The sequence below is a fragment of the Protopterus annectens genome, chromosome 9.part0 (genome assembly GCF_019279795.1).
Source record: "Protopterus annectens isolate FY-2018-M chromosome 9.part0, PAN1.0, whole genome shotgun sequence".
NCBI lineage: Eukaryota > Metazoa > Chordata > Ceratodontiformes > Protopteridae > Protopterus > Protopterus annectens.
This window is the reverse complement of record NC_056743.1, coordinates 781434751-781462226: the sequence shown is the minus strand read 5'-3', so window position 1 is coordinate 781462226 and position 27476 is coordinate 781434751. Positions and strand designations below refer to the sequence as shown.

The following is a 27476-nucleotide window of genomic DNA, read 5'->3' as shown; positions in this document are numbered from 1 at the left end:
AGGGTGGAATGTCAGAGTAGGATGATTGTATGAGTGAAGAGATGAACTTGGCTGCCCTAAGGGAGGATAGGGCACAAGGTCCAGGTAACCTCTCTCTCAGTGTACACAGGAATCTGAACACTGTCCTGATGAATCTCCTGACAGAGATCTTCAAAGGTGACAGCAGGCCAAAAAAAAAAGTACCCAAAGACTGGAAAATGGCAATAATGGTACACGTTTACAAGACAGGGAGCAGGAACATGTAATAAGCTACAGGCCTGTTACCTAAATAGCAATAATAGGGAAAGTTATGAAATTGCACCCGAGAAAACCAGGACCAGAAGTTGTCAGTCAACCCTGATCCAGTGGTATGAAGTGTTCAGTTCAAAGACCCTGACAAGGGTTTACTAGTAGATGTAACCAACTTGCAAGTCACCAAGGCCATTAACCCTGCCCTACACTACCAGCAGCTAGGAAAACTGCAGGCATTGAGGAAGGACTAAGAATGAAGGCCTGAACCGCTACATAGCTGAACGTTAGGATACTGAGGGCTGTGGCGACAGTAACAATATTAGGAGAAAGAAAGTGACTTTTGGAGTACTGCAGGGGGTCATGTACAGTACTCTTAAAATGTATTCATTTTAGAAGCATTTTAGGGGATTATCTTTGCTGACAAGACTAAGATACATGCAGCAGTGAACAATATGGGAAACCGTTTAAGGAAGGACTTGGAAATGTTGAGAAAGTGGACAGAAAACTGGCAGTTGAGGTTCACTGCAGCAACTACAATATACTACCAAACAACAACAACCTTGGTAAGAAGTCTGAACTACAGAGAGTGGAAGTGATGGCAGAGAAAGAAAAGTTCTGAGCATGTGTGATGGAAACAAACAGAATGGTGTAGTGTTGTCCTTTGATGACAGACTCCAGAAGTGAGGAAGTAATGCTTTCAATTTACCAAGTCTTAGTCAAGCCACAGCCTGAAGATCACATGCAGTTTCTTAAACCATACAAAGACAGTGATATTAAGCTGATAGCAAAAGACAAAAAGGATAGCAATGTAGGATGGAGGTGAAAGGGTATCACCAGAATTTCCAGAAGCAGCGGCTTTTCTTACTAGAGAGAGGAGGAATATATGATATGGAAAGCTACAGCTCATCTTGGGGAAATGTGAATGGATTACCATGATGAAAAGACTGAAGAAGGGGGAGCACAGGCAACACTCTGTATGTACCTGCCATAAATGATCTGTGATAGATCTTCATACAGACTTCTGTGTATCCAAGGAATAAACTACAGAATGGATAATGGAGGGGGAAATGTGTGGCAGCATTCAGGACAGGATGGGGAGGGGTAAGGAGAAAAGGGAACAGAGTAGAACAAAAGAGCAGACTGTATATCCAATTTGCCATTAAGCACATGCAATGTAATTAAACACCATCTCGCAGGTTGGAGGACCTGAAGGAAGACAGGGGCATTACAGCACAACCAATATTTCATAAACATCTGCTCAAAGTAAGTTAAAAAGCCCCATGTTCATCCAGAAGGGTGGCCTTCATAAAAGTGGATCCCTGTTTAAAATCTTGTTTTGAAAATTAATACATTTGGGATCGTTGCATGGCTGACGATAAGTATACACTTTCCAGAGACAATGACACCAGACGGGTGCTTTTTGTCAGCTCACTGCAACAAACTATGAAATGTTCAGTCATAAAACAAATCTAAATAAAATACAGGAATATCAGTGATCTGCAAATGGAAGGTAAAAATGACAATGAGAATATGCTTAACGCAAATGGAAGGTAAAAATGTCAGTGACAATATGCTTAACTTTCATTTATCATTTAATGTGTTGACTAGTAATCCCAGGAGGATAGTGGTGTCCTTTTCAGAGTTGTAGCCCTACTCCTCCAAAAGAAAACAAAAATGAAGCTGGTACTTCAGCTCAGAATACATCCTAACTACTTACCCAAGGACAGTTCTCACAACCTTACTGCCTTCAATAAGTAAAGCAGCAAGAAATGACAGTAAAAGAAAACACTGCTGCTGTATACAATAGGTTAGCAGATGCAAAAAAAAAAAAAAACAGCATCTCTAGGCTCTTGAAAAATTAAGCTGTAAACAAAGCAGCATTGGATATATGATTAAATGTTATTGCAAGTCTCACCATTTCTTCTGGCTTCTTCATTCTTCCTTACTTCCCTGAAAGGACTAAGACCTCCAGTTGCCCCTGCTTTATATGATGTTTAAATTAACCACAAATTATATTTCTTCTGTCTAGACTGACCTGGCTGCCAGTTGCTTGGTTCCTGTAACAGTATCATAATGGACTGTTTTTTCAGTGCCTTCCCTCTGGTATTCCCTTGGCAAGGTATTTAGTTACTTGATCCCTTCTGATGTTTCACAAGAGATTAAGCAAATATCCAGGGTGCTGGACTGTACATACAGCAAAAATTCTTTGCTGTATTGTTTCACTACAATGTAGTACACACCCTCTATTACTTATTTATTCACTAAATAGGCTGACTATATTAAAGAGATTGTTATCACATCAGCAGAGTGTTATATTTCCGTGTCTTTTGTCACATATATTGGTCCTTAACAACTGAACACATCTAAAATGGAGATTATTTTACCTCATCAGATCTGCCTGGTTACCAAAATGAAATTAATGAACACTTGTGTGAACACAGACAAATACTGGTATATTGGACTTATTGAAAAGGCATCCATTTAGTTAAAGATGACTTAAGATTTGCTGCTTTCATGCTAATCCTACTACAGCAGCTACTACTAGTACTACTACAGCAGCTCCTACTAGTACTACTAATACTGCTCCTACTAGTACTACTACAGCAGCTACTACTAGTACTACTACTACTATTGCTACTACTGGTAATAGTACTACTTCTGCTGCTACTACAACACTTACGCAGAGTAAATACACATTAAAATGATTATGTATACACAAGAAAACCAGACTTTGCCTTCCCACTTGTCTGGTTTCTCAGAAGCAGAATTAATCTGGGATGCCACATCATCAAGGTCTAATGAACTGCATCAAGGTCCAATGAACTGACTCTCCATAGCTTTATGTTCATCTTTGCACTAGTCATTACCCACCAAAATATGTTACAATAGTTTTCTTAATAGTAAAAGAAACAATTGCATTGAAGAGGTGTTCTAGTTGTGTCCATAATCAAATCTGTTGCACCATGTTGTTGTAGATGCTGCAGTCTAATTTGCGAGTTAACTTGGAAGGCCACAAGCTGGCTGCCTGACAAAGAGCTCAGCAACTTTCTTGCTCTTAAAAGTCAGGAAACAGTAAGATACATTTTAGTGCTAGAAGATGCTATAATAGTGTCTGCTGAACTCCTCTGGAACCATGCTACTGCACTGCAGGACTCCCCCTTTGGAGCCACACTACTGCACTGCGGGGCTCCCTTGCTGACCTCCTTTGGAAATACAGTCTAGTCATTCAGTGGCTGCTTGTGTGAATGCATATGCAACTGAAATACACACTGGCTGATGGACATTCTTTGCAGGACTTACCCTGCAATCTGTAGTAACATGGGAGTTGTTTATATTACTCAGGAGCTTGACTGGAGTGCATAATCTTGATAGAGCTGAGGGACGTTGTCCTCACACAAATACTTTTTGACTTTTAACTGGTCAAACTCTGTTTTGAAGTATGTATCATTCAGAACAGTGTTCTTTGCACAGTGAACGTAAACCCTCTAGTCTTAAAACATTTACTTTGTATTGCAGAATTGTCTAGTTATTAATGTAGAAGTAGTAATGTAATATGTTTTCATTTATTCTGATGTAATCATTGTACGTTGCTTGAATATTTAGGGAGTTAAGGTATAAGAGAGTTTGACTTTGAAACTCATTAAATGACATGTTCATGGCTTACAGTGGTGTCAGTGTTGTAATAGGCAGTGTACATGGTGCTGCGGTAGAGTTGTCGCCTCACAGTTAAACGTTGCCCGTTCAATCCTCAGTTAGAGCGTCTTCCGTGGCAACATGTGTGAATGGGCGTTCCTTCATTGAAGGATGTGCATTAGGCCCAGCAAGCCAGCACATAAATCTCTACTGCCAATAATTAGCGGACCGGAGTTCCGCTGTTGCGACCCCTAACCGGGAAAAAGCCGAAAGACACAAACAAACATTTAATGTCATTGTTATATGTATTACCTATCTCATGCTGGAGTTTTCTGAATGTCTGGAATGTTCTCATCTTATTTATCTGGAAGGCATCTCACAAAGTCTCTGCCAAGATTTGACAGCACAGATGGTCTACTACATTAATACAATAACAGTTCAATGCAACTGCATGGCAGAGACAAATAAAACCCTGACTATGACCAACATAATGTAGGTTTAGTTTACAAGCAGGTGAAGGGAGGAATGACAAGGCAATGTTTGTTTGGCTCACTCTGGGAGAAGGGTGGGGGATGTATGACTGAGGGGTCATGTTCTGTTACTACCCTCCAGTGGAAACTGGAGGTCACAAGGAAATGCTTGTTTGGAATGGTGGGAAACAGACGCTGCAAAGACATTGTCAGTCAGGTGAGTGCATGACAAGCTCTGCCTAAGGCACAATGAATCCTTCATCTATGGGTGTGCAAAAAGAAAATTGTACCCAACAAATCTCCCGACTGCTGCCTGGATGATGTGAATGCTGCTATTGAATCTAGTCTGGTCAGAAAATGAAAACTCTTAATTATTTGTGTCCCAGCTGTTCAAATGCACAGCAGCTCTTTAAGTGACAATAGTTTTTTCCATTTAATAACATGAATGTATGCTTCAAGTAACAACAATATGGATCTTGGGAGTACAAAACATGCTGCTGATTACACCATTTTCCTCGTCATTCTTCAGGAAATCAATAAAGTGTTTTTTGGTGATACAAGGTATTTTAGGATGGGGAGCCATGACCGTCACATAGCTGTACAGCAGGGACAGTACGTAAACTGTGGCCCAGCTATGTTCAACCCCATGGTAATTACTTAATGATGGAAGGGCATACAATGTACAACTGATTTACAATGCTGATACAAGGTATTTTAGGATGGGGAGCCATGACCGTCACATAGCTGTACAGCAGGGACACAGTATAAACTGATAGCTGTACAGCAGGGACAGTACGTAAACTGTGGCCCCAGCTATGTTCAACCCCATGGTAATTACTTAATGATGGAATGGCATACAATGTACAACTGATTTACAATGCTGATACAAGGTATTTTAGGATGGGGAGCCATGACAGTCACATAGCTGTACAGCTAGGACAGTACGTAAACTGTGGCCCAGCTATGTTCAACCCCATGGTAATTACTTAATGATGGAACGGCATACAATGTACAGATTTACAACCACAGCGATGCTCTACAGTATGCTAACAGAGGACATGCATGAAATGAGAAGCAAGACTAAAATGATGAATCACAGAAGAAGTTCAGCTGCAGGTTATCTTTGCCATATCATCTCATTGTGGCCATCTGTTGTCTTGTTCTGGTGGGGTATATTACAGACAGTTTCTCATATATAGTTTTCAGAGATAGCGGAGTATGCTTGTGATTTAGCCACTAACACTCTTCAACGTTAGGCTCCATACAGGCTTTGTACTGAATGGATGGAGAATGACTACAGTCACCCCCCCCCCCCGCATAACAGGAAACCTTTGACAGACCCAGGTAATTTACAGACCCCATAATTCTTACCAGCCTCATATGCAAAGCCATGGAAAGACTCATCACTGAACTAATCAATAAGGACACAGGGAAGCTCTAAACACTAGATCCTTCTCGATTTGGGATTTGTCAAGTGTATTTCATGTTTACTCAGCCTGGTGGACGTTTTTGAAAAGGTCACCAAAGCAATGGCTGAAGGTAAAATGGTACACACTGCATACCTCAACCTGGACACAATCCCCCACTCAAGCATAGTAGAAAAGCTTTAAAAAAAAAAATTTGGAACAAATACCTGTGTCACCCACTGGATTGCCAACTGGCTCACAGATGGGATGCAGGAAAATCAAAACAAGAGAAGTTACCTCCAGAAAGAGACCAGTGGAGTCTCCCAGGGTTCTATGCCGATACCTCTTCTGTTTGGCAATACCAAAGTGTCTGGCTGACTACGTTTGCTGTTGATTTCAAGCTAGGAGCAGTCAATAAATCCCCAAATGACTTTGCCATCCTGCAGGAAGGTCTGCCCCAAATAACCTGGTACCAAAATCATGGACTGAAACAAAATGCTAAAAAGTGCATCATCATATCCTTTGGGAAGTCATCTACCCTGGGGGACAACCACAATGAGAATAGACCCATGAGAGTTGGCCCAGTTGTTCAGAGTATGGTAACTTATGTAGACAGTGAGCTAACGTTTGTCCAACATGTGTCCATTGTTGTAAGAAAGTTATTCTATATTGCACAGCTTATAAACAATCTAGGGATGTTATTGCCCCCTTTATTCATCCCTCATTAGGGTAATAGATTATAATGCCCCATTTGGCATGCATCTGTTTAGATTCATACAACTGGAATGCCCACAGGCATACATGAAAAGATGCAATTTATTTATTCGCCGTTTGTTTACTGGGGAAGTCCATGTGGCCAAAAATGAGCCCATTTTCAATAGAGGCCTGGGGAGAAAAGCTCCTAATGCAGATTTACAATACAAATCACACTTTTACAGTACAAGTCATCCGTTTATAATTTATACATAAGTTCAGTAATAAAAATCAAAAACAGTTTGTAACTTGTATACATATTTAATAGTGGAAATCAAAGCAGTTTGTTACTTATACCTAGTTTAAATTATGAAAGCAACAAGTACATAGTATACTGGTATATTGAGGACATAAAAAAATGGCAGGACATGAAATAGTAAAAGTATGTAGGAGTGTGCATTAATGGAGCATAATTAGGCAAGAATTGAGAACAGGTGTTGAGGAGGAATGGACCTTACAATTCCAGTTATTTGGGGTGAGTAAGAGGCAGAAGAAGAAGTGAATATACATAAATTGACATGGGAGTGATGTAGAGTAGGAATGTAGTGGATGAATTCAGGTGGGATGAGAACAGGAGCATTCCCAGCGAGAAGAAAGGTAAGAGTGAAGCTGGTTTTTAAAGGAGGAATGGTTGTTGATGGCTCGAATTTGAGGGGGAAGGGAATTCTATTATCTTTCTCTCTAGCACAACTATGGAAGTGTCCCTAGGGTCCATATAGGCTTATACATTTCCAGAAGCTTTTAGATGTTGGACCTAAGAAGTCTGTTGGGCTGAAGCATTTTGTAGGTGGAGGAAAGTGTGGGACAACTTAAAGGTTTGAAGATGAGCTTATGGGCAATAGAGAGCTGAATGTAGGAGAGATAGTTAGGGAGTTCCAGCCAGTTCAAGGAGTGGAGCACCTTGCAGTGGTGGGAGGAAGATTTGGATCCAGTAGCAAACAGAGATCTTATTATAGCAGGAAGCAAGCTTAGACTTTAGAGAGTACTGAAGATTGGTAAGAAGGGCACCATACATAAGATAGGGAATAAGATAAGTGGTAGAGAGGATGCGCTTGGTTGAGGGAGTGAGATAATGACTATGGCGATATAACATGCCCAGTTTTTGATGTGTTTTCTTAATATTAGTTTGTAGGTTGACATTGAACTTGAGTTGATCATCAATAATGACTCCTCAAAGCTTTGAATGGGGAACTATTTCAACTGGGGTTGAGTTTTGGCTAGTTATGGAAACAGCGAACTTATCTATTTTGGAAGATTTAAAAGGGGTAAATATCATGAAATTTGAAGGGTTGAGGGCAAGGTGATTATTCAGCATCCACGACTCAGTCCAAGAGGAGGCATCCTGAGTTAGCTTCAAGAGCGTGGGCAAGGATGTGGCGGAACCAATTACGGTAGAATCATCGGCGTACTGGATTAGATTAGCATTTGGAATACAGCGATGAAAGTCATTGATGAAGATGTTGAACAGTAAGGGGCCAAGTATGGAACCTTGTGGGACACCTGTGAGAGTGTGGAGGAAGGAAGAGATAGAATTTTTCCATTTGACAGCTTGTTGTCTATTAGAAAGGTAGCTGGAAAACCAGCTGATGGAGGAGGAGGAGGAGGAGGAAAGATTAAGATGAGAGAGTTTGGATAAGAGAAGGTTATGAGAAACAGCATCAAAGGCTTTAGATAAGTTTAAAGATGGGTGGATACAATGTTGCCAGAGTCACAAGCATGATTAATGGTTTCTAGAAAAGAAAGGAGGGCAGTGGTGGTGCTGTGTCCTGGTTTAAAACCATGTTGTGTGTAGAGGTCAGCAGCTGGTTGTCTAAGGGAAAAGGTAGGAGCTGTAGGTGGATGCACAATGCCTAAACCACATGTCTTACATGGGCATACTCAAAGCCTTATCATTTTACTTTGTATCCTACACATTGTTAAGAGGGGACTTGTGTCTGGTGTACAAGGCATCCTTCCAACCCAGTACTGATAGATCTACTGCACATCAGCAAGTCAGACAGCATCAGAAATACTCAGTCTAGGGATTCAAACCTGTACATCTCAGAGAGGATACCACTGCTCTCGAACAGACTCTCTATCAACGTAAAAGAAAGTTTATCCCAGTTCATATTAAAAGCGCAATTTGGATCAGTGGATGGGAAACAGAAAATTTACCCAAAATTGTCCACTGTACTACTAATGGACAGAGTTAGCTCCTAAATGTTTTATCCCACACATGGGTCCCCTCAAATTATATATGGTTTGATCCCAGTTATTCTTGCAAGAGGTAATATACAATTCAATGGAAGAACTGGGGGGGTTTAAATCTAACTTTTGCTCGTCACTTGAAGAGCTGGGGGGGAGGGTAGGATGCTGATTGTTAGTACCGGCCCAGGGTGCTAGTTGAACCAGCTATTTGTGACTATGGCAAAAGACAAACTATGTGCAGTCAGAGATGTTCAGCACCGATTAAACTTATGTCTTCATTGGAAATTCCCCACTAACCAGAATCTGAACAATTCCTGCCCAGTAGGTAATTTTGGAGTGCTAGTGTACCGGCTTTCCTTCTTCCAAACAGAGCGGATCTCCTAGCAGTCCCATACTATGCAGATATAGTCCACTTCCTGCAAGTCACAAAGCCAACACCTCCCTGATACATTTATTTCACTTTTCTTAAAGCTTTTTGGTGAGTGATGCCACTGCTGCACTAGTCTGTGGTGTGTGAATGAGACAAAGGAAAACGTCAGCCACTTTGTAGTTATACAGTTTCAGTTCTCTGTCATGTATGAGAGTGAGTCTCAGTGTTTTCTTCCATTTCTGCTTAAAAACCAAGTCCATCTAAGCGTTCATCTCCAACAGCTTGTTATATATTACCCTCATAGTGCCTTTTATACATCTCCTGTTACCCCTTAGCCTCCACACACTGATCAATTGAGAAGAGCATTTCCCTTTATTTGTAACTAGTCTGTTTTCCCTATAGTAATGCCAGAACTTAATATTTCCTTGAGGGGTGGTATCTTGATATTCTTTCAAAGTAATAAATTACTCTTTCCTTCACCTAATCAGGTTGCATAAAAAATATAACTTTTCTAGATCCACTCTAGCCAAAAGAGCATGTATGAGTTAACTACAGAGCCCAGACAATCCCATATCCTACTCAATTTTCCTAAAGGAATGCCACACTTCTGTCCCCACAGTGTCTTCAGGAGACAATTTTCTAGCCCTTCTGGGTCCCACATTGTTCCCCTTCCTTCTGTTCTAGGCATTTTTCTATTTCAGTTAATCGCATATTTCTCGAGTAATCCAGATCAAGCAGATTAGTGCTTAAGCTAGTCATACCGGACTAATTGCAAGCACTATGTTGTTTGTTAAACCTAACCTCCCTTAAAAATTTCTGCTGTCAGTTTTGCCCATCTGGGTGGGTGAAATTCTCATAGGAAGTCCAGAAGTCTGTTACTAAACTTTGAAATTTCTCAGGGTACTCCTTTTGACACAGTTGAGGAAGATGTCTACATGTGAAAATAAACTTGAGTGAACAGAACATCTTTACTACTTTATTTTCAGTCAAGAAAGGTAGCTTGAGATGCCTCCGCAATCTTATCCTAATCTTGACTTTCTTTTAATAATGGTTTAACATTCACATCTAAGATAACAGTTTGTAGACATATAAATCTCCATACATTTCCACTCTGTACTCAGTCTTATGTTCAGTTCTCATAATACTCCTTTCTTGTGTAAACATGCCTTGTTGAGAGGAACCAAGATTTTTGTTTTTATTTATTACTATTGATAGTTCTATCTCCCCAAACTTTTCTAACAAATCTAATATTTGTGGGGGGGTTCCATTCACTTCTATGAGCTATAGCAGACTATCATATGCAAACCAATTTGATGGCACAAGCACATCTTTGGCAATCTGCAATGGTATTGTTTTAATATATAGGTTGCTAAGTTTTAATATATAGGTTGCTAATATTTCTATACAAGTAAAGGCAGTACCAGGGACAGTAGGCAACCCTGCCTTTTTCCCCTTGTGAATGGGAATAGTTATAATGGCGCCCCATTTGTCACACTCAGCCAAGGTTGTGTATGATACAAGACCTTCATATTTTTGGTCTGTTCCTCATGAAATTTTTGTTTTCTTGGAAATAGTTTGCAATTTTTGAGAACTGAAGTCAGAAAATAATGACAGGCATTTGAGTTTTAAACTTCATATCCTTCAAAAAATTCATGCTAATGCAAAAGGGTTTTTCTATAAATTTTCTAAGTTTGTAAGTGCAACATTTAAAAAAATGTTCCCATTTTTGGACCTTTATCTCTTCATTTATGGCTTTATCTAGATTTCTTGTTTTAAGAGGTTGAGAGGTATGAAGACCTTACACCTACTTTCAAAGGGGACCTTGATCCCAAATGCCATCCCATTCTAGAGAACCAACATTTATTAAAGTCAATACAGAATCTCCCATAGATAGTTTCCTAACCCTTGTCCGTTGAAAGATATTTAACCAGAGCCTAGTAAAATCTGGGCCTACTGTCTTCCCTTAGCAAAATCTTGTTGTGACTTGAATAAAAAGGGCAAGTATTTGTCTTTTGCGTTAAAAAATTTTCAAAGATATCAGAGAGAGATAGACCTAAAATTTATAGTTACAGAAAGATCTTGCAGGGGTTTGGTGATTACAACTAAAAATGGTAATTTGTCCACTTGCTCCATCTGTATATACACATCCAAGACAGCAGGGGCCAAGATGTCTAGATATTCATGATAAGACTTAGCAGTTGTCCCATCTACCACAGGTACTTTTTCTTTTGGTGGCTTCCTTATGTACTTTATTTCCTTAAGACTAATAGGCCTGTTCAGTTCTAACTGCACCTTAGAAGTTGAGGAGTCCTGAGTAACCAGTTTTTGAAATTAGTCTGAAGGTTTAGAAATATATGATTAATCTCATACACATTGTAGTATTGTGCTCCTTGCTGATCCCCAAGCCCTATAATTTGCATTTCTCTCCTCCTTTTTTTGAATTTCTGGGCAATAAACTTTGGTGAGGAGATACCCTTTGTCCAGTGGAACTGCTTCTAGCTTTCTATTTTTCCCTGCTACCAAAGCAGGCATTACCAAATTTGCGTTTATGTACTCCATCCATAGCCTCATAGTCTTCATCTCTATCTACCCAACTTCCTCTTCTGACTCCACTTTTTCTTTCTTTGTAATCACCAAAATGCCATACCTTATATGTCCTCTTCAGATGTGCCCCAGAAATAACTCCATACCTCTTCTGGGCTATAAAGCTGGCCCTAGTAGCTTTGGATCATTTGCATGATACGTTACTGAAATGTAATTGTAAGCATCAAACCATAATGGACTTTGGCCTTCTGGTTTGTCCAGGCTCCCCATTTCAGTTTGAATATTCTTATGATCTGATAGAGAAACAGACCCATGCTCAGTAGATGTGTGATGTTAATGTGAACTTAAAGGCATAGTCAGTACTACTCACTGACCTCCACCGTTGATTTAAAGTACGTGTAGTCTCTTTCTGAAGTATGAAAGGCCCTCTAAATACAACACTATGGTTTTTAACCATGTTCTTCAGCAATATAGATACCCTAGGAAACCTATTTCTCTGTAGACAGACCCTATAAAATTGGGGGTCTGCTGCCACATTAAAGTCTGCTCCCACCAATGTTATTATACCTGGCCAATAAAGATTCTCAAAGGCTTCTGAAAAGTCCCTATGGAGGCTAGGGTCATACTCATTAGGCCCATACAGGCAACTCGAAATGATATCACTATCTGCCCTTTTAAGATGTACTAATTTCTATCTTCGATGTCTGTTAATAAATTCCTTTATGGACAAGGATTGAGGTTCCACTTTTTGCTGCTCTGGTGCAGCTGTGAACTATGCTATGGTATATAAGCTCAGGTAAAGCTAGGATTCCTTCTACCACCAGAAAGCACTAAGTGAATCCATAAGCTTAAACTTAATCTTCGTAATGTCACTCTGCTCACATTACAGCATATCAGATTGCTTCTCATGTATTGTAACTTCCCCTCTGGAGTCTCTTATTTACTACTGTTGAGAATATGTTACTACTCAAGATTATGCTAGAAGGGAACAAACAAAAAAGCAAGAGCAAATATTAAAACAGAAATAATAACTATAACTAAACTATCCTCTAATAATACAACAGTCTACTAATGACAGTTCACAGAAACACAGTAAACACACACCAATTGTTCTAGGATTGTTAGTTCAAATACTGCACAGCCTTGTGGAATAGGAGCATGGGGGGTGGGGGCTTGTCCTCCTGGCAGCTTTCACTTAGTGCTAAAGTAAGAAAAAGGCAAAGGTAGCTCTGCAATCAAAGCAGTTTCACTGAGGGGGGAGGAGTAATGCCTTAAACTCAAACTCAGTCAGCAAAATACAGTCATATAATAAAAAAAACAGTACCTTGATAAAAGACTGGTGTTGTGTATTACCTTGATGCCATCATCCCAAAACTTTTTCTTGCACAGACTTCAAATGACTGCAAGTGATCAATAGGGACAGACTGGCCAGCTCTCAATACCTCATGAATGTCTCCACGTACGTATCCAGACTCCCATTTCTTCCTCTCTAATGCTTCGACTTCTGGGATGGAAGGGTCTGGGGTTAAAAAAAAGCTAGATCCTCCTCCTGTCTCACAATAAAATCCCAATAGTATGTCATAGGCCTTGCTGACCCCTTCTATTACCCATGCAGCATTAAGGTTCCTGCTGATAAAATAGACTTGTGTCTTTTGCCTGCCGGTTGTTTATTATAGACTGTTGTTCACATCAATCTTACTTGTGTCTCTCTGTGTGGCATCCACCACCAAATTGGATTCCTTCCCTCAACCCTCATTCTGAACAGCAAGTTGTAATAGGTTAGCTGGGAGGGAATGTGCTTCCTCAGGGTTGCCGATTGCAAAAATCTTGTTATTGATATTCAAACACAGGATTGTTGGGAACTTGAGCTGGCCCTCAAGGCCCATACCTCTTATCCTTCCTCCTTATGATAGGCACCATGGCTTTCTGTTTGGCAAATAGTGAATTGTTGCAATCTGAAACCACCCTGATCATTCTATCTGCAGTAACCAAAGCTTGGTCATGTTCCCTGCTCTTCCCAAGTACCAGCTCTCTGTCATTATAATCCAGAAATCTGGTGATTAAATGCCAGTGAAATAAGCCCCCTGTATGGCTGGTAGTTATTCTGAGGACTCTATTATTAGGGGCTGGTTAAGTTGCAAAACCATTAAGCCTTGACATGAGGAGTTCCACTGGACTGTTGGCCTTTGAACCCACTAGCATGCCAAGGAATCACAGATTTATTTCTCTGATGATAATTCTCTAAATCTTCCACATTTAAGTTCATTCTGTATGCTTTAACCTGCTTTTTGAGTGGTATGAAGCATGACCATTTCTTTAAGCAAGTGAAGCTCTCGACTTTGTAAAGCTATTGACACAGAGCTCTTGTAATTTTCTCTCTTAATTTGAACTGGCACCTTTCAACACTGCAGTGTCTTTCAGAATGTTTTGCACCATGGCATATTCCTTAAAAGAATTTACAGCCATTTCATCCAATGCACTTGTGGAGTCATGGGAAGATGCAGACATTATCTCTATGCTTGGCTGCACTGCAGTTTTCAACTACTTAAGGTATGCATAAAGACTATAACCTTGCAGGTCAGCCACTAGCACCACAATAATCTCCTTAATTCTTATGCTAAATAAGTCAGAAAACTTGTACAACCACCACCAAAAACTCCACTTTTCTCCCAGGAACTGTCCCGTGGTTAAACAATACATGGTCCTCATTCACTGTCCCTATTCAACATGCATTTTCTTACATATTTATCATAAATGCAACTTCCATATGTGAGACAATACATTGTTACTTCCGTTTTAGTTCTTTACTTCTGTCACAGCCTGTTTTTCTTTGTATATATATATATATATATATATATATATATATATATATATATATATATATATATATATATATATAAATATATATATATATATATACACACACACACACACACACACACACACACACACACACACACACACACACACACACACACACACACACACATACATACACACACACACACACACACACACACACACTTCCCTCCATTAATTTATTGATATGGTATAATCTGTTAGTCTCTCCTTTCTAGTTCTTAGCCTTACTTTACCTCACCCTATTCATAGGTGTGTACTAGACTAATGGCCTTGGAGCCTTTACAAGCCTAGCCCATAGGATTATCCTGGCATAGTTCCACCTGACCTTAGTTTCCAGTGCCTCTGTCAAGTGGCGCCACTGGAATGATTCCCGGGATGAAATTTCTATTTCACATTCACTCATCAAGATTTCTCTTGAAGAGGGACAGTGAGATGCTCTGTTTGACATGTATGGGAAGTCTATTCCATAGCATGGGCTGTCTCTGTGTTATGAATCTGTCCCCCCAGCTCATTCTGTTGATTGTGATAATGAGTTTGAGGTCTCTAGAGCGTGTGGTGTGGAGGGATTGGGATTTCTTTAGATGTAGCATTTGTAACAGAGCTGGGTCAGACATGGCTTTGTAATTCAAGCAGATATTGCCTCTAATTAGGCGATATGAGACTGAGAATAGTTGACGTTTTTTTGAGTCTGTCCATATAGGACAAGTGTTTAAGGCCTAGGATCCTCTTTATGAGGTACTTTTGCAGCCTCTCCAGTTGTTGCAGGTGTCTAGTGAGGTACATGCCGAATGGGGCATTGTACTTGATGATTGGCCCAATGAGGGAAGAGTAGAGGGAAACAATGACCTCTTTCTTCCTGGATGCAAAACCCTTAGTGATGAGATGTGCCACATAGGACTTTCTGACCACAGTGGCAGTGTGGTGGTCAAAAGAGAGGTTGCTGTCAACCTGTGTTCCCAGATCTCTTATAACGCCTTCTGTGTTCAATGGACTACCATCGATGTGGCAATTCATGGGAACTAGGTTTTTCCCAAAGGGGATGACTACACTTTTTGGCATTTAGCTTAAGGACATGGTTCTGACACCAGTCGTTGGTCTCAGTGAGGCCTTTCTGTAGGAGGTCAACATCACTTGGGGAGTTAATAATGGCTCCCAGCTTGCAATCGTCTGTGAACTTTGTCAGCCAGAGTCCAATCATGTTGGCCTGGACTTCTGAGAAGTAGATACCAAACAGGAGAGGATCCTATTAAGACACTTGTTCTTAAAAAAGGGATGTTTAGGTGCACTGAACATTACACTTGAGGTCAAACAGTTTGAAACATTTGCATAATCCTGCTCTACTATTCTTCACTTAAGATTTGAAGGCATATTTTATAATATTATGTAATTTTCTTTTAAGTTTTTCCTTACTAATGAATTTATTGCATGTTGTTTGAACTGCTGGATGATGATGCTTACAGAATACAATGGGTTTGCAGTATATGGAGCACCATGATTGCACCTCAATATTGGGAAAATGACAAGTTAAAGTGATATGATTATAAACAATTCCTCATCTTTTTTACTTTATCAGGTAGTGCACAAAGTGCTAAACAACATTTTTGTAGCATTGGGAAATGTATCTGGCAGCTGATTTTGCTGGTGGAGCAGCATTTTATATCAATGCTTTCCCTATGATCATGTGGCTGAACTTAAACGTAAAATTTATCCTCCGTGACATCATGGTAGTGAAAATGTGAAGTGCGTCCACAGACTTCATTGGGTATAGTGCTACCCACATGTAGAGGTGCACCTATTAAAGACTATGGATGGAGTGCTTGCTCTGCCTACAGTGACATTAGGATGGACAACACAAGATTTATTTGGGTTGTGGTTTAATACAAACTTATTAAAAATGTCCCAAATAAATATTAAATTAGATGAATGGAAATGCATCACTGCACTTAACTGACTAGATGCAGCGACACACCCATGGTCATGACCAAATCACTGTACATACTGCCTCGCAAGACCCAGTATTAATGCTTGGAAAGGTGCTCAGTAATTAAGCACATTTCCAAGTGCTGTTAATATTGGGTCTTGTTCTAGAGTAGCTAGTACCGGCAGTGCTGGCCAACCGACGACAGTGGGAGAAACAAACAGCTTTGTTTTTGCCTGATGTGTACGTCCGTCAACTGTCCCCGAGTTCAGGTCATATATTCTCATCTTATTCCATTTTCTGGTAAACCAATGAGCATTACAGTCAGTCAGACATGCTGGTAAAAGACTTTCACGTGTCTTGCTTTTCACAGTACATGTTGATGCAAAAGCCTGCTCATTCCGTTAACAAATTAGGTGAATTAGAGAAGTATTTGATTCTTGTCCTGCTCCACAGAAAATACAAACCTACCAAAAAAAAAACAAAAAAAAGATGATAGGTCTACTACTTCTTTCTGTTTGACAGTGCTTGCTAAGGGCTTTACTGGCTTTGAAAATAATGTTTTGTTTTTTTCTGTAACACATAGTGCATGGCTAAATAAAGCACACTGTATTACAAAACATTATGACTGGGTCTCCAATCTTAACGGATGTCAAAATTCACCTTTTCAGCTTCTCTCCAGAAGTGAATTGCTTGCCATCTGTGTCTACAACACATACTTCTAATTTTACTTCTCATACCAGAGGCTATTTAGTTATTTATTTTATTGCATTTGTTTACTGGGAAAGTCCACTGGGCCTAAGAGAGTCTGTTTTCAGAGGAGGCACGAGGAGAAAAGCTCCAACAAAAGCATACATACAGAAAAAATGTAAACAGTAATTGGTACAAAAGTAGAAACAGTGTTACACACAGTGATTATACAGAATTTTTAGAAATTATTCTTTTTGTTTGAAAAGACATTTTATAGGCAAAAAAGAGGGGTGGCGATGGGGTCCCCAGCTGCCCCAGCTTATGCCAACCTGGTCATGGCTTGGTGGGAGCTTGAATTCATTCCGTTTTTGACCAACAAATTTCATGTTTCTTTTTACTGTCGGTTTGTTGATGATTTGATTTTTATTATTGAAGGCAACCTGGACACTGTAGAAGCCTTCATTTTAGAGGCCAATTCACTGTCTAGTTATTTGAAGTTTGTGAAAGGGACTGTTGGGTTAAACGTCAATTTTTTAGACATTTTATTATGGTGGGATATCACAGATGGTAGGTTTCATAGTTGCATCCATCGTAAGAAGACCTTCACTAATGGATACCTACAGTTCTATAGTAGTCATCCGAGGCATGTCATTAGAAAAATTCCCAGAGGGCAATTCATCAGAGCATGTCGTATGACATCTAGGGACTCTGATTTAATTCGGGAATTTGATTTTATTACCTCCATGTTTTTAGAAAGAGGGTATGGAGAGCAATTATTAGTGCAGACAGGTACTGATATTTTTAACAAGACATCTCCACTGATTTTGAATGATAACCTTGGGGAAAAAGTCAAAGGAATTAATGCTAACTTAATATGTTCCTTAGAAATGAGTGTGGATAGTTACCACATCCAACATTTGTTGAAGAAAAACTGGAGAGTTATTAAGGGCAATTCTGATATTTTTGATGTTCTGGGGAACACCCCACTTTTTGTTTTAAGAAACAATTCCAGTCTAAAGAGGGTTTTGGAACACAATAACAATGTTGAAAATATTATTAAAACTAACAAAAAGGGTATGCAATGTTGTCATCAATGTAATATGTGTAGGTATATTTCAGAAGGTCCATACATTACAGTTGAAACAATGGACAGAACGTTAGAAGTACCTGGGTTCATTAATTGTTGTACCCTATAGGATATGGGGATGACCACTAGATGCTTAAAACCCGGAACACCTTTACAGTATGGACACCAATGCTTTGTACAAACACTCTGTCCTTTTTTTAAAAGTTTTGTTTTCAGTATTAGAAATTTGTAAGACAGACAAAAATTACTTACAGCAAAGGGAGACTGTTTGGCAGATTAAGTTGAAATCAGGCACTTTTCCTGGTTTAAATGATGCTATAAATGTTAAATGTTTTTTAAAATATCGTAAGCTTCATATCAATAAAGATTGTGATACAACCTCCTTTTTTATTTAAATTGGTGAGGAGGTGTTTTTAAATGAAGATTATTTAATTGGGCTAATTAATCAATTGCTTGTTAACTAATGTATTTAATGTTGAAGTTTGGATTTGTCATTATTCTGAGGAAGTCTTCTTTTCTGGCTTCCAGTTCTCTCCTTACTGCCTCATCAGTGTTTTTTTGTGGTATTATACAGAATACATACATAAAAGCAGGAATTGAGTTGTTGCCAGATGAATTCAATCAAAGGTATAAACAAATATATTAAATCAGTATTATTGTACGATTGATTCATTCATTCGAGCTGTTCCCCGCTGCTGCCTCCAAATGCTGAAAATGACATACATCTACAAGCATAAGAATGTGGCCATTATGCATATCCAAACTTACAAATGGCAGAATTGAATTAAAGTCTGTAATTGGAGAATGAATAACTGCTACCATTCACACCACTAGGCTGACGTATTACAAATTGGTTCATAGGTACAGACTAGACTAACGACCACCACAGCCTTTATAAACCTAGCCATGCAACCCATCCCAAATGTGTCCCCAAGTATCATGGGCATTTACTAGGAGGGGAACCATTATGCATATCCAAACTTACAAATGGCAGAATTGAATTAAAGTCTGTAACTGGAGAATGAATAACTGCTACCATTCACACCACTAGGCTGACGTATTACAAATTGGTTCATAGGTACAGACTAGACTAACGACCACCACAGCCTTTATAAACCTAGCCATGCAACCCATCCCAAATGTGTCCCCAAGTATCATGGGCATTTACTAGGAGGGGAAATGTTAGTTATGATGTTCCTAGAATGTGTGTGTGTGTGTGTGTGTGGTTATATTAGTTTGGGCATTACTGTCTGCGTCTGTCTACCAGACACATGGGGGACAGATTTTGGGTTTATATCCGATTTCCAATCCATTGGTCAAGGCTAAAGAGGGTTAGAAATAGACTCTGCTTCACATCGATGGGGAGCCTGTTCCAAGGCACAGGGATCCCCTGAGACACACATCCATCTCACCAACACGTCTTATGTCATTAGCAAAATTTAAATCCTTGGGATCTAGGGGTTTTGATGTTGTTCATTTTGTGGATGTGGAAAAGGTCCATAAGAGCTGGATCCAAAGATTCCTTTTATGCCACGCATACATCACCTCTCAGTAATCTGAAAAGACAGAGTACAGAGATAAAGCTTTGATGTGATCTATATAGGGCAATGGGTTCTTAACCTGGATTCTCCTGGTAAGGAATCTTTGTGGGCATTCCAACTGTTGCGCATGTCTGATGAGGTACATGCTTGAAGGGGGCATTATACTCAATGATGGGTCTGACAAAAGGCCAAATAAAGTGACACAATGACTTCCTCAGACCTGGATGCCTTGCCTTTACTTATAAATTGGGCAAAATAGAATGATTTTCTTACTACCTTGGCCACATGTTGGTTAAAGGCCAGATTACTGTCTGCATTTATATGTTCTCAATTTCTGAACACTGGGTCAACTCCAAGGGATTCTTATCGATGAAGAAATTAGCCTGGGCATGAGTTTTCCCAAAAGGTACTACAATGTATTTTTTGTCACTGAGTTTTAAACCAGGACTTCTGCACCAGTCATTGTCTGTGTTACATCCTCTTGTAAGATGGTTGTTTCAACGGGGGAATCTATATAGCTCCCAGTTTGCAGTCATCTGCAAACTTGGTCAACTTTGGAGTAGCTCCTAACTGTTACTTGGTATGATTTTATTTTAATTTATTTATTTATATTTGTTTGCCTGGAAATTCCGACTGGATGCAGGTCCTTTTTCAGCGGATGCCCGGGGAAAAAAGCTCCACATCATGTACGTGATAGAGATACAAAGTTGCAGCAATAGTAAACAGCATTACAGGTTGTTGGCTTTAATACAATAACAAGATATTGATCATCAACAGTATATATGTAAATGTTGCAAGTTAAGATAGTTTCTTGTCATTTATAATATTAGTAACAAAGTTGCCAGACAAGATTTTAAAGTATGTAAAGACAACTAGCTAATGGCCATGGGGTTACCAAGTTGATTTTTATTTTGAAGGAGACAACTTTGTGGTCCAACCTTACCAGTGAGGTCATGACACTTGGGGGGGGTAAGAGCTCTCCCATATTGATAAATACCAGGTACAGTATATTTGAACCTCTGGGGGGTGTGCGCACTATCTGGTAATGGGTATTTGTGTTAATACAATCCAGGAATAATTGTGCCTGCAGATATGAGGCAGTATATGTTCCCCAGCCTATAGAGGATTACTTAAAGTCATCATTGAATAGAGTATTTGTTTTAATGTTGAGTTATATACAGTGAACACTTGAATAGTGCATGCTGTCTGGCAATCAGCATGCCTACTGTGAATCAAGCAGATAGAAATCTGTCTTGGTAGAGTGCAAAACAGGTTCTTAGTAAAGTATTAAGACAGTTTATTTATTGTTAAAAATAAATAAGAAATTATTTTAATAAGTAGGACACACCAATGTGCAAAACTATGGGCAAGTGCTACTATCACTTTAACAAAATGCAAGTTTAACTGCTTCAGGTTATATTTTAATTATATTGCTTTATATCTGTAGTTTCAGTTATTTCAGTACAAGTTAAATTACACAAATATTATTGTGTAATATTCAATATGCATGCCGTTATAACGGAGATACTGATCATTGGTTATGTACATCCAATAGCTGATTCACTGATCCATCCCTTCCCACATACATACATACACATATGCAACACAGGAAAACACATTCAAAGATGCTTTCCATTGTGTCTTGGAGAGAAACTAAGCACTTTCCGATTCACAAACAAATATACATAAAAGTAAACATAAAAATTTAAGTTAATCTCAGAAGTCAGTAAGCAACGCAACAAATGTACCCAACAGCTCTCCTCCTGTCTCTCTTTTATACACACACACACATACATATACATATTATATATATATATATATATATATATATATATATATATATATATATATATATATATATATATATATAAATAAATAAATGAGAGAGAGAGAGAGAATACATACACTGCTTAAAGCTAATTTATATTTCAAAGCAATAAAAAGTGTGCAGAACTATTTTTCCAGGACAGTAATGTGGATGAGCATCTAATGACACAAAAAACAACTTGCCAAAGAATAAAAGAGAGTTGTATAATAACAACAAGCTATTGCTGTGTGCAGGTAATGTTCATTTTACCCACAGTTGGTGCTGTTTGCTATTTTGAGTGATCACATGTCCAAGTGAGCAAACACCAACCATGGGCAAAACAAACATTATCCACACCTTGCCATAGGTTATTGCCAAAATACTGTATTGCAAGAACCTGTGATATTCCTTCACCATGTGTACTACTAATGTGGAGTGCATGAAACAGTAAACTACACTTGGAGTAATCCACCAGAATATATTAACCAATACCTTGAAGGTGGCATAAAGGATAGATGCACAGTAGGCCTCTGGTATGAAGTCAAACTTGCAGCAACAAGGATTAGGCTACAACCAATAAACAGGCTCCTCTACAGTAGGGGGTGCACACACACAACCTTCTTTTACTTCTTGCAGGCTGACACAATGGAGAATACTCAGTGTAGGTTACCTATAGTGACTGCAGAGTCAGGTGATGTTAAAGGGACTCCTCCTGCTCTTTGCCTATGGGCAGCTGCAGTGTCACAATGATTAGGTTATTTCATCATATATTTACATTCTCATAAGGTATTATAGCCTTTGACATAGGGTTCAAGTACCTTTCTTTTAAGGAATAACAGGATTAATTTATTTGTTATCAGGCTAAACACAGTAGGCACTCTCTGGTTATATTACTTACATAAAATCATGAGCTTTTAAGTTTTCATAAGGGACTCAAACCCTGACCTGCAGGATTAAGCTCATTATCTGTCCATAACCCTAACCCTCTGACCCAACCTGCCAAATACTACTCATCTTCCTTAACACTAGCATATCTTACTGCAGTATAGTAATACCCTGCCTTAACATACCCCAGGTACATTGACATATCTTACTTTAGTGTAGTAGTACTCTGCTTTAATATACCCCAGGTACATTAACATATCTTACTGCAGTATAGTAATACCTGCCTTAATATACCCCAGGTATATTGGCATATCTTACTGCAGTATAGTTATGCCCTGCCTTAATATGCCCCAGGTTACTTCACCTTACTGTGCCTCTGTACTGTAGCATACATCCAGATACCTACATCTCTAGTTTTCATTACTTAAGTTTCTCAGACTAGGATGACCAAAAATCAGCAGTTTGTGCCCCCCCCCCCCCAACACACACACACACACACACACACACTTTTTGTAGTCCTCAATGGAATACATCCTGATACCTATATCTATAGTTTTCATTACTTAAGTTTCTCAGACTAGGATGACCAAAAAACAGCTGTTTGTGCACCCCCCCACCACACACACACACACACACACACACACACACACACACACACTTTCTGTAGTCCTCAGTGGATTTTCATTCTTTAAAAGTTGTCTATAAAAAGTAAAAGTAAACAAGAGTTTGTAACTTCAAGATCATGTGACCAACTTTTCAGTTTATAAAATTTCATATCACTTCTGATGTACATGTTGCAAAGGGGCTCCACCCACTTAGTCTTGTAATAAAGTGGTCTAAAAGACCTTTAGTCTAGGAGCTACAGAAGACATCTTAGTGCTGAAGGGTATCATTTACAGTCTCTAGCAACACATGATGGATGCCTTTGGTCAGCAGTTCTGTTTGCTGAACAACTTACTGTCAGCAATTTAAAGCTCATTCACTAATTATGATATTATTGTTACAGTACAGATACTACCATACCCCTGTTCGGAAGAGGCAGAGAAATTTCTTTGCTAGATTTCCTGACTAGATTAGAAATTCATAAACAAAACATAGCAATTAAGAGCAGTGCACTCAAACTCTGCACATGCTAATTACTGTGCCTGACTTACGAATGGACAGGGCACTTCAACTGTTCTCATTACAAGAAGCACTTTTCTTACAGCATATCAATACCGTATTAGAGGAGCAGTACTGACCATTTATCCAAAGCTCCATGGTTTTCAGTTGTACCAGTACTGAACTTCACACAACCCTTAAAACAACAGCAAAACAGGAGCCTGTTGGGTTTACAAATGCTGTGAATATACAGTAACAGCTTACAGCAGTCTCACATGTTTTACAACAATAATCTAATTCCTTCAGCAAAAATGCTTGCAATTTCTTAAATGGGCTTATCTGCAAGAAATGTCAGACTACCTATTCACGTGCATTTACAAACCAGAACACACCAAAGAACGACATTCACTAAAGAAGCCAGCCTCCTACCTGATCTTTGTACTTCTTGCTGCCTGTTCTCACAGGTTCCATTCCTTGCACTAGGGGAGGAGACCAGAGTTCTCTTTCCACACTGCTTTCTGTAGCAGAAAAAAATGCACCCACCGAAGAGCTGTAGCACAATGTGAAATGATTTGGGTAGATGCTGAAATTGGAAGGAGTGTTCAGTAAAAAAGGACTTTTAAGCTTGTGATTTTACAGTGATTCTAAACACATAACTAGCTTTGAAACCGCCCTTTTCTACTTCTGGCATCAGAGAAAAGAAAACAGTACTGCACTTTCTTAAAACGAGCCTGACCGGTTGTTGTGGAGGAAAGAATGCATGACAAAATACACTAGGAGTGACTAAAGCTTTAATCTTTCCCACCACAAAGTCCTAACAGATAAGGGTGTGTAGAAGTGTGTGTGGGTGTGTGTGATAAAGTAAATTACAGCATTAAAATCACTGGTTTAGAGTTAACAGTTAATACTTGAAAGATATACAATGAACACAATAAATTTAGATTCAAACCCATGGGGTGTATCTATCAAAAAAGATGGGGGGGGGGTGAAGGAGTAGGCTTCCTTTGATTAAGACAAAGGGCAAATAATTCATTTTTGCCATGTAGACCTAAAACACCTGCATATCATGCAAATTTTGCATTTAGACCTGTACAAACTCCTAAACTCCTCTATTTCAGTAAATGTTGTTTTATTGTTTAGCATGAGGCATAATTTCAGTACCCTTTGACAAGCAGTTATCTTAGGTGAGGAGTTTCAAAACAAAGACGCAAGACATACCATGAAGAATTTTTTAGGAATCCCAGAAAAATATAGACTCATCAAATTACTCAAAATACATTAGAAAAAATAAATACAGATAGCAGCAGGAGGAAATATTTGGCTATTGTTTACTCTCAGCACCTTCTACACATAGTTGGTTTACCACCATTGGCAGCATATATAACAAAATGTGCACCAGTTAACCAATTGAGCAATTGGAACATTTCAATTTAAGACACACTTCATTCTTAAAGACACATTTATCCAATTTGGATTTAGAGTAGAGAGGTAAGTGATAGTGCTTTGTAAAAGTATGCACTGAACTCCAAGTTGCAGCCTCTAAGATGTCTTTGGTTGGTACCCCTCTGAGGAAGGCTACTGAAGTGGCTGCTGCTCTGGTTGAATGTGGCCTAATGCCCTTAGGCACTGATTTGCCATGCCGTGAATAGCAGAAATGAATGCAGTGGCCTATCCACTTTGAAATAGTCTGTTTTGAGATAGGCTTTCCTTGTGATCCTGCAGCATATGCCACTAGAAGTTGTTCAGTCTTTCTGAAAGCTTTGGTTCTATCCAAGTAGAAGCGTAGCTGCCTGTGAATGTCCAAAGAATGCAGAAGTCTCTCACCCTTATTCTGTGGGTTTGAATAAAAGGTAGTCAAATGAATTGCTTGGTTAAGGGCCACACTGGACACCACCTTAGGCATAAATGTAGGGTTTGTCCTTAGAGAAACCCTGTCAGGATGGAAAATGATAAAAGGTTCCACAGCCATGAGTGCCTGTAACTCTGAGACTCATCTAGCTGAGGTTATTGCTAGGAGTAGAGCTGTTTTCCAGGATAAGAATTTTATATCAGCTGCAGATGCTGGCTCAAACAGAGGCAGTGTGAGTTTTTCCAAGACATAGTTGAGGTCCCAAGCAGGTATTGGAGCTCATCTTGGAGGTCTTATGTTTTTGGCTCCTCTGAGGTACTGCCTTAGCAATGGATGAGAAAAAATAGGTGGTTCTGTATTGTAATGAGCTGAAATGGCAGAGGCATGAATTTTAATTGATGAAAAGGAAAGGCCTTTATCCAGCATCTCAGTTAACTATTGCAAAATCTGAGGAATATTTGGAACAGTCGTGTCAATACCTAGTGCCTGGTTCCAAGCACAGAATCTCTTCCATTTTTCTGCATAAGATTTTCTGGTGCTAGGCCTCCTGGCCTCCAAAATAACATCCATCACTGTTTTAGAGAGAGGTGTGTCTTGAATGGCTACATTATCCGCCATGCTGCCAGGTTTAAGGTCCTGAGTTGGCTGTGCAGTATCTGACTGTCTTGTTGGGTCAATAAGTGAGGAATTTGAGGTAATGTCCAAGCTGGGCAATGAGACAAGCTCTTTAGGATTGGGTACCAGTGCTGGCGGGCCAGTCTGGGGCAATCAGTATAATTTTTGGCTTCTCTTGTCTGACCTTGAGGAGTACCTTGGGGAGGAGAGGCAGAGGAGGAAAGGCATATACTGTTAGGTTTTTCCAGCTGAAAGATAGAGCATCCACTTTCCATGTTTGCTTGTGATAAGTCCTTGTGCAGAATCTTTGTAACTGGCAGTTGTGAGGGGAGGCAAATAGGTCTATGTCCGGGCATCCCCAGTTCCTTGTTATCATGCTGAAGACTTGTGGATCCAATTTCCACTCGTGGGGATCCATTAGGTTTCTGCTTAGTTCGTCTGCCAGAGTATTTACCCTTCCTGGCAGGAAGTCAGTGCTGTGTCCCACAAGTTCATGGCTAGTCTGCAGAGGGGGTAGGAATGCGTGCCCCCCCCTGCTTGTTTTTGTACCACATGACTGTAGTATTGTCCGTCTTTATCAGTAGTTGTCCTGGATGAAATTGATCCTTGAAGGCTGTCAGGGCATTCTGAACAGCTAGCATCTCTTTTTGATTGATATGTAGATGCATTTGACTTGTGGACCATGTGCCCTGAATACATCTTCCTGCCATATGGGCCCCCCAGGCATAATCTGATACATCTGTTGTCAATGTCTGCCTGGCTGTAGGTAAGGTGAATGGCTGTACCATGTTGAGGTGACAGGCTCTTGCCCACCATCAAAACTCCTGCTGCAGGCAGGGAATGAGGGTAATTATTGTTTCCAGGCTGTGGCAATGTTGAGTCCAAACACTTTTCAGATACCATTGAAGTTTCCTCATATGCAGTCTTGCATATGGAATTAGCAGTATGCAGGATGCCATGAAGCCCAAAGCCTGCAGAATTTTTCTTGCAGATAACTGTGTCTTTGTTGCCAACATTTTGAAATAAGTAGTCAATTGTCTGCGTTTGTCTGGCATGAGATTAGCCATCTGGGCAGTTGTATTTAAGCTTGCACCCAGGAATATTATCTCTTGACAGGGTACGAGCTTTGATTTCTTTTCATTTACTGTGTACTCTAGACCTGTTAGTAATCTTTTTACAAATGCCAGATGCTGTAGTAGGATGTCCTTTTTTCTCTGCTTGAGTAAGGCAGTCGTCCAAGTAAGGATATATTTGTATTCCCCTTTGTCTGCAAAATGCAATTACTGGTGCCAGGCATTTTGTGAAGACCCTGGGTGCAGTAGATAAGCCAAAGGGCAGTGCAGAGAATTGGTAGTGCGTTGAGTCAGCTATAAATCTGAGGTATCTTCTGCATGAATGTCTGATTGGGACATGCAGGTATGCCTCTTTTGTCACAAGCCAAGCCTGCTTGCCCAGCATGGGCAGAAGCTGCTGCAGAGTTAACATTTTGAATTTTTTAATATCCAGGAATGTGTTTAGGATAGACAG

The 27476-nt window shown here is 39.6% G+C and overlaps 1 protein-coding gene across 2 annotated transcripts in view; it reads right to left on the bottom strand.

Annotated features, from left to right (window-relative positions):
* The window catches only part of LOC122811523 (transient receptor potential cation channel subfamily M member 4-like), a 1266622-nt gene that overhangs the window by 976144 nt on the left and 263002 nt on the right, over positions 1-27476 (bottom strand). The window contains exons 1-2 of one of the 2 annotated variants that reach the window (XM_044083409.1): positions 24704-24801; positions 23915-24068 (exon numbers count right to left, since the gene is read on the bottom strand). The exons of the other annotated variant lie outside the window; for it this stretch is intronic. Of the exons in view, the coding sequence (XP_043939344.1) occupies positions 23915-23956 (42 nt within the window). The 5' untranslated portion in view covers positions 23957-24068; positions 24704-24801. Of the gene's footprint in view, positions 1-23914; positions 24069-24703; positions 24802-27476 lie in introns of those variants that run through there. 2 annotated transcript variants of the gene reach the window in all.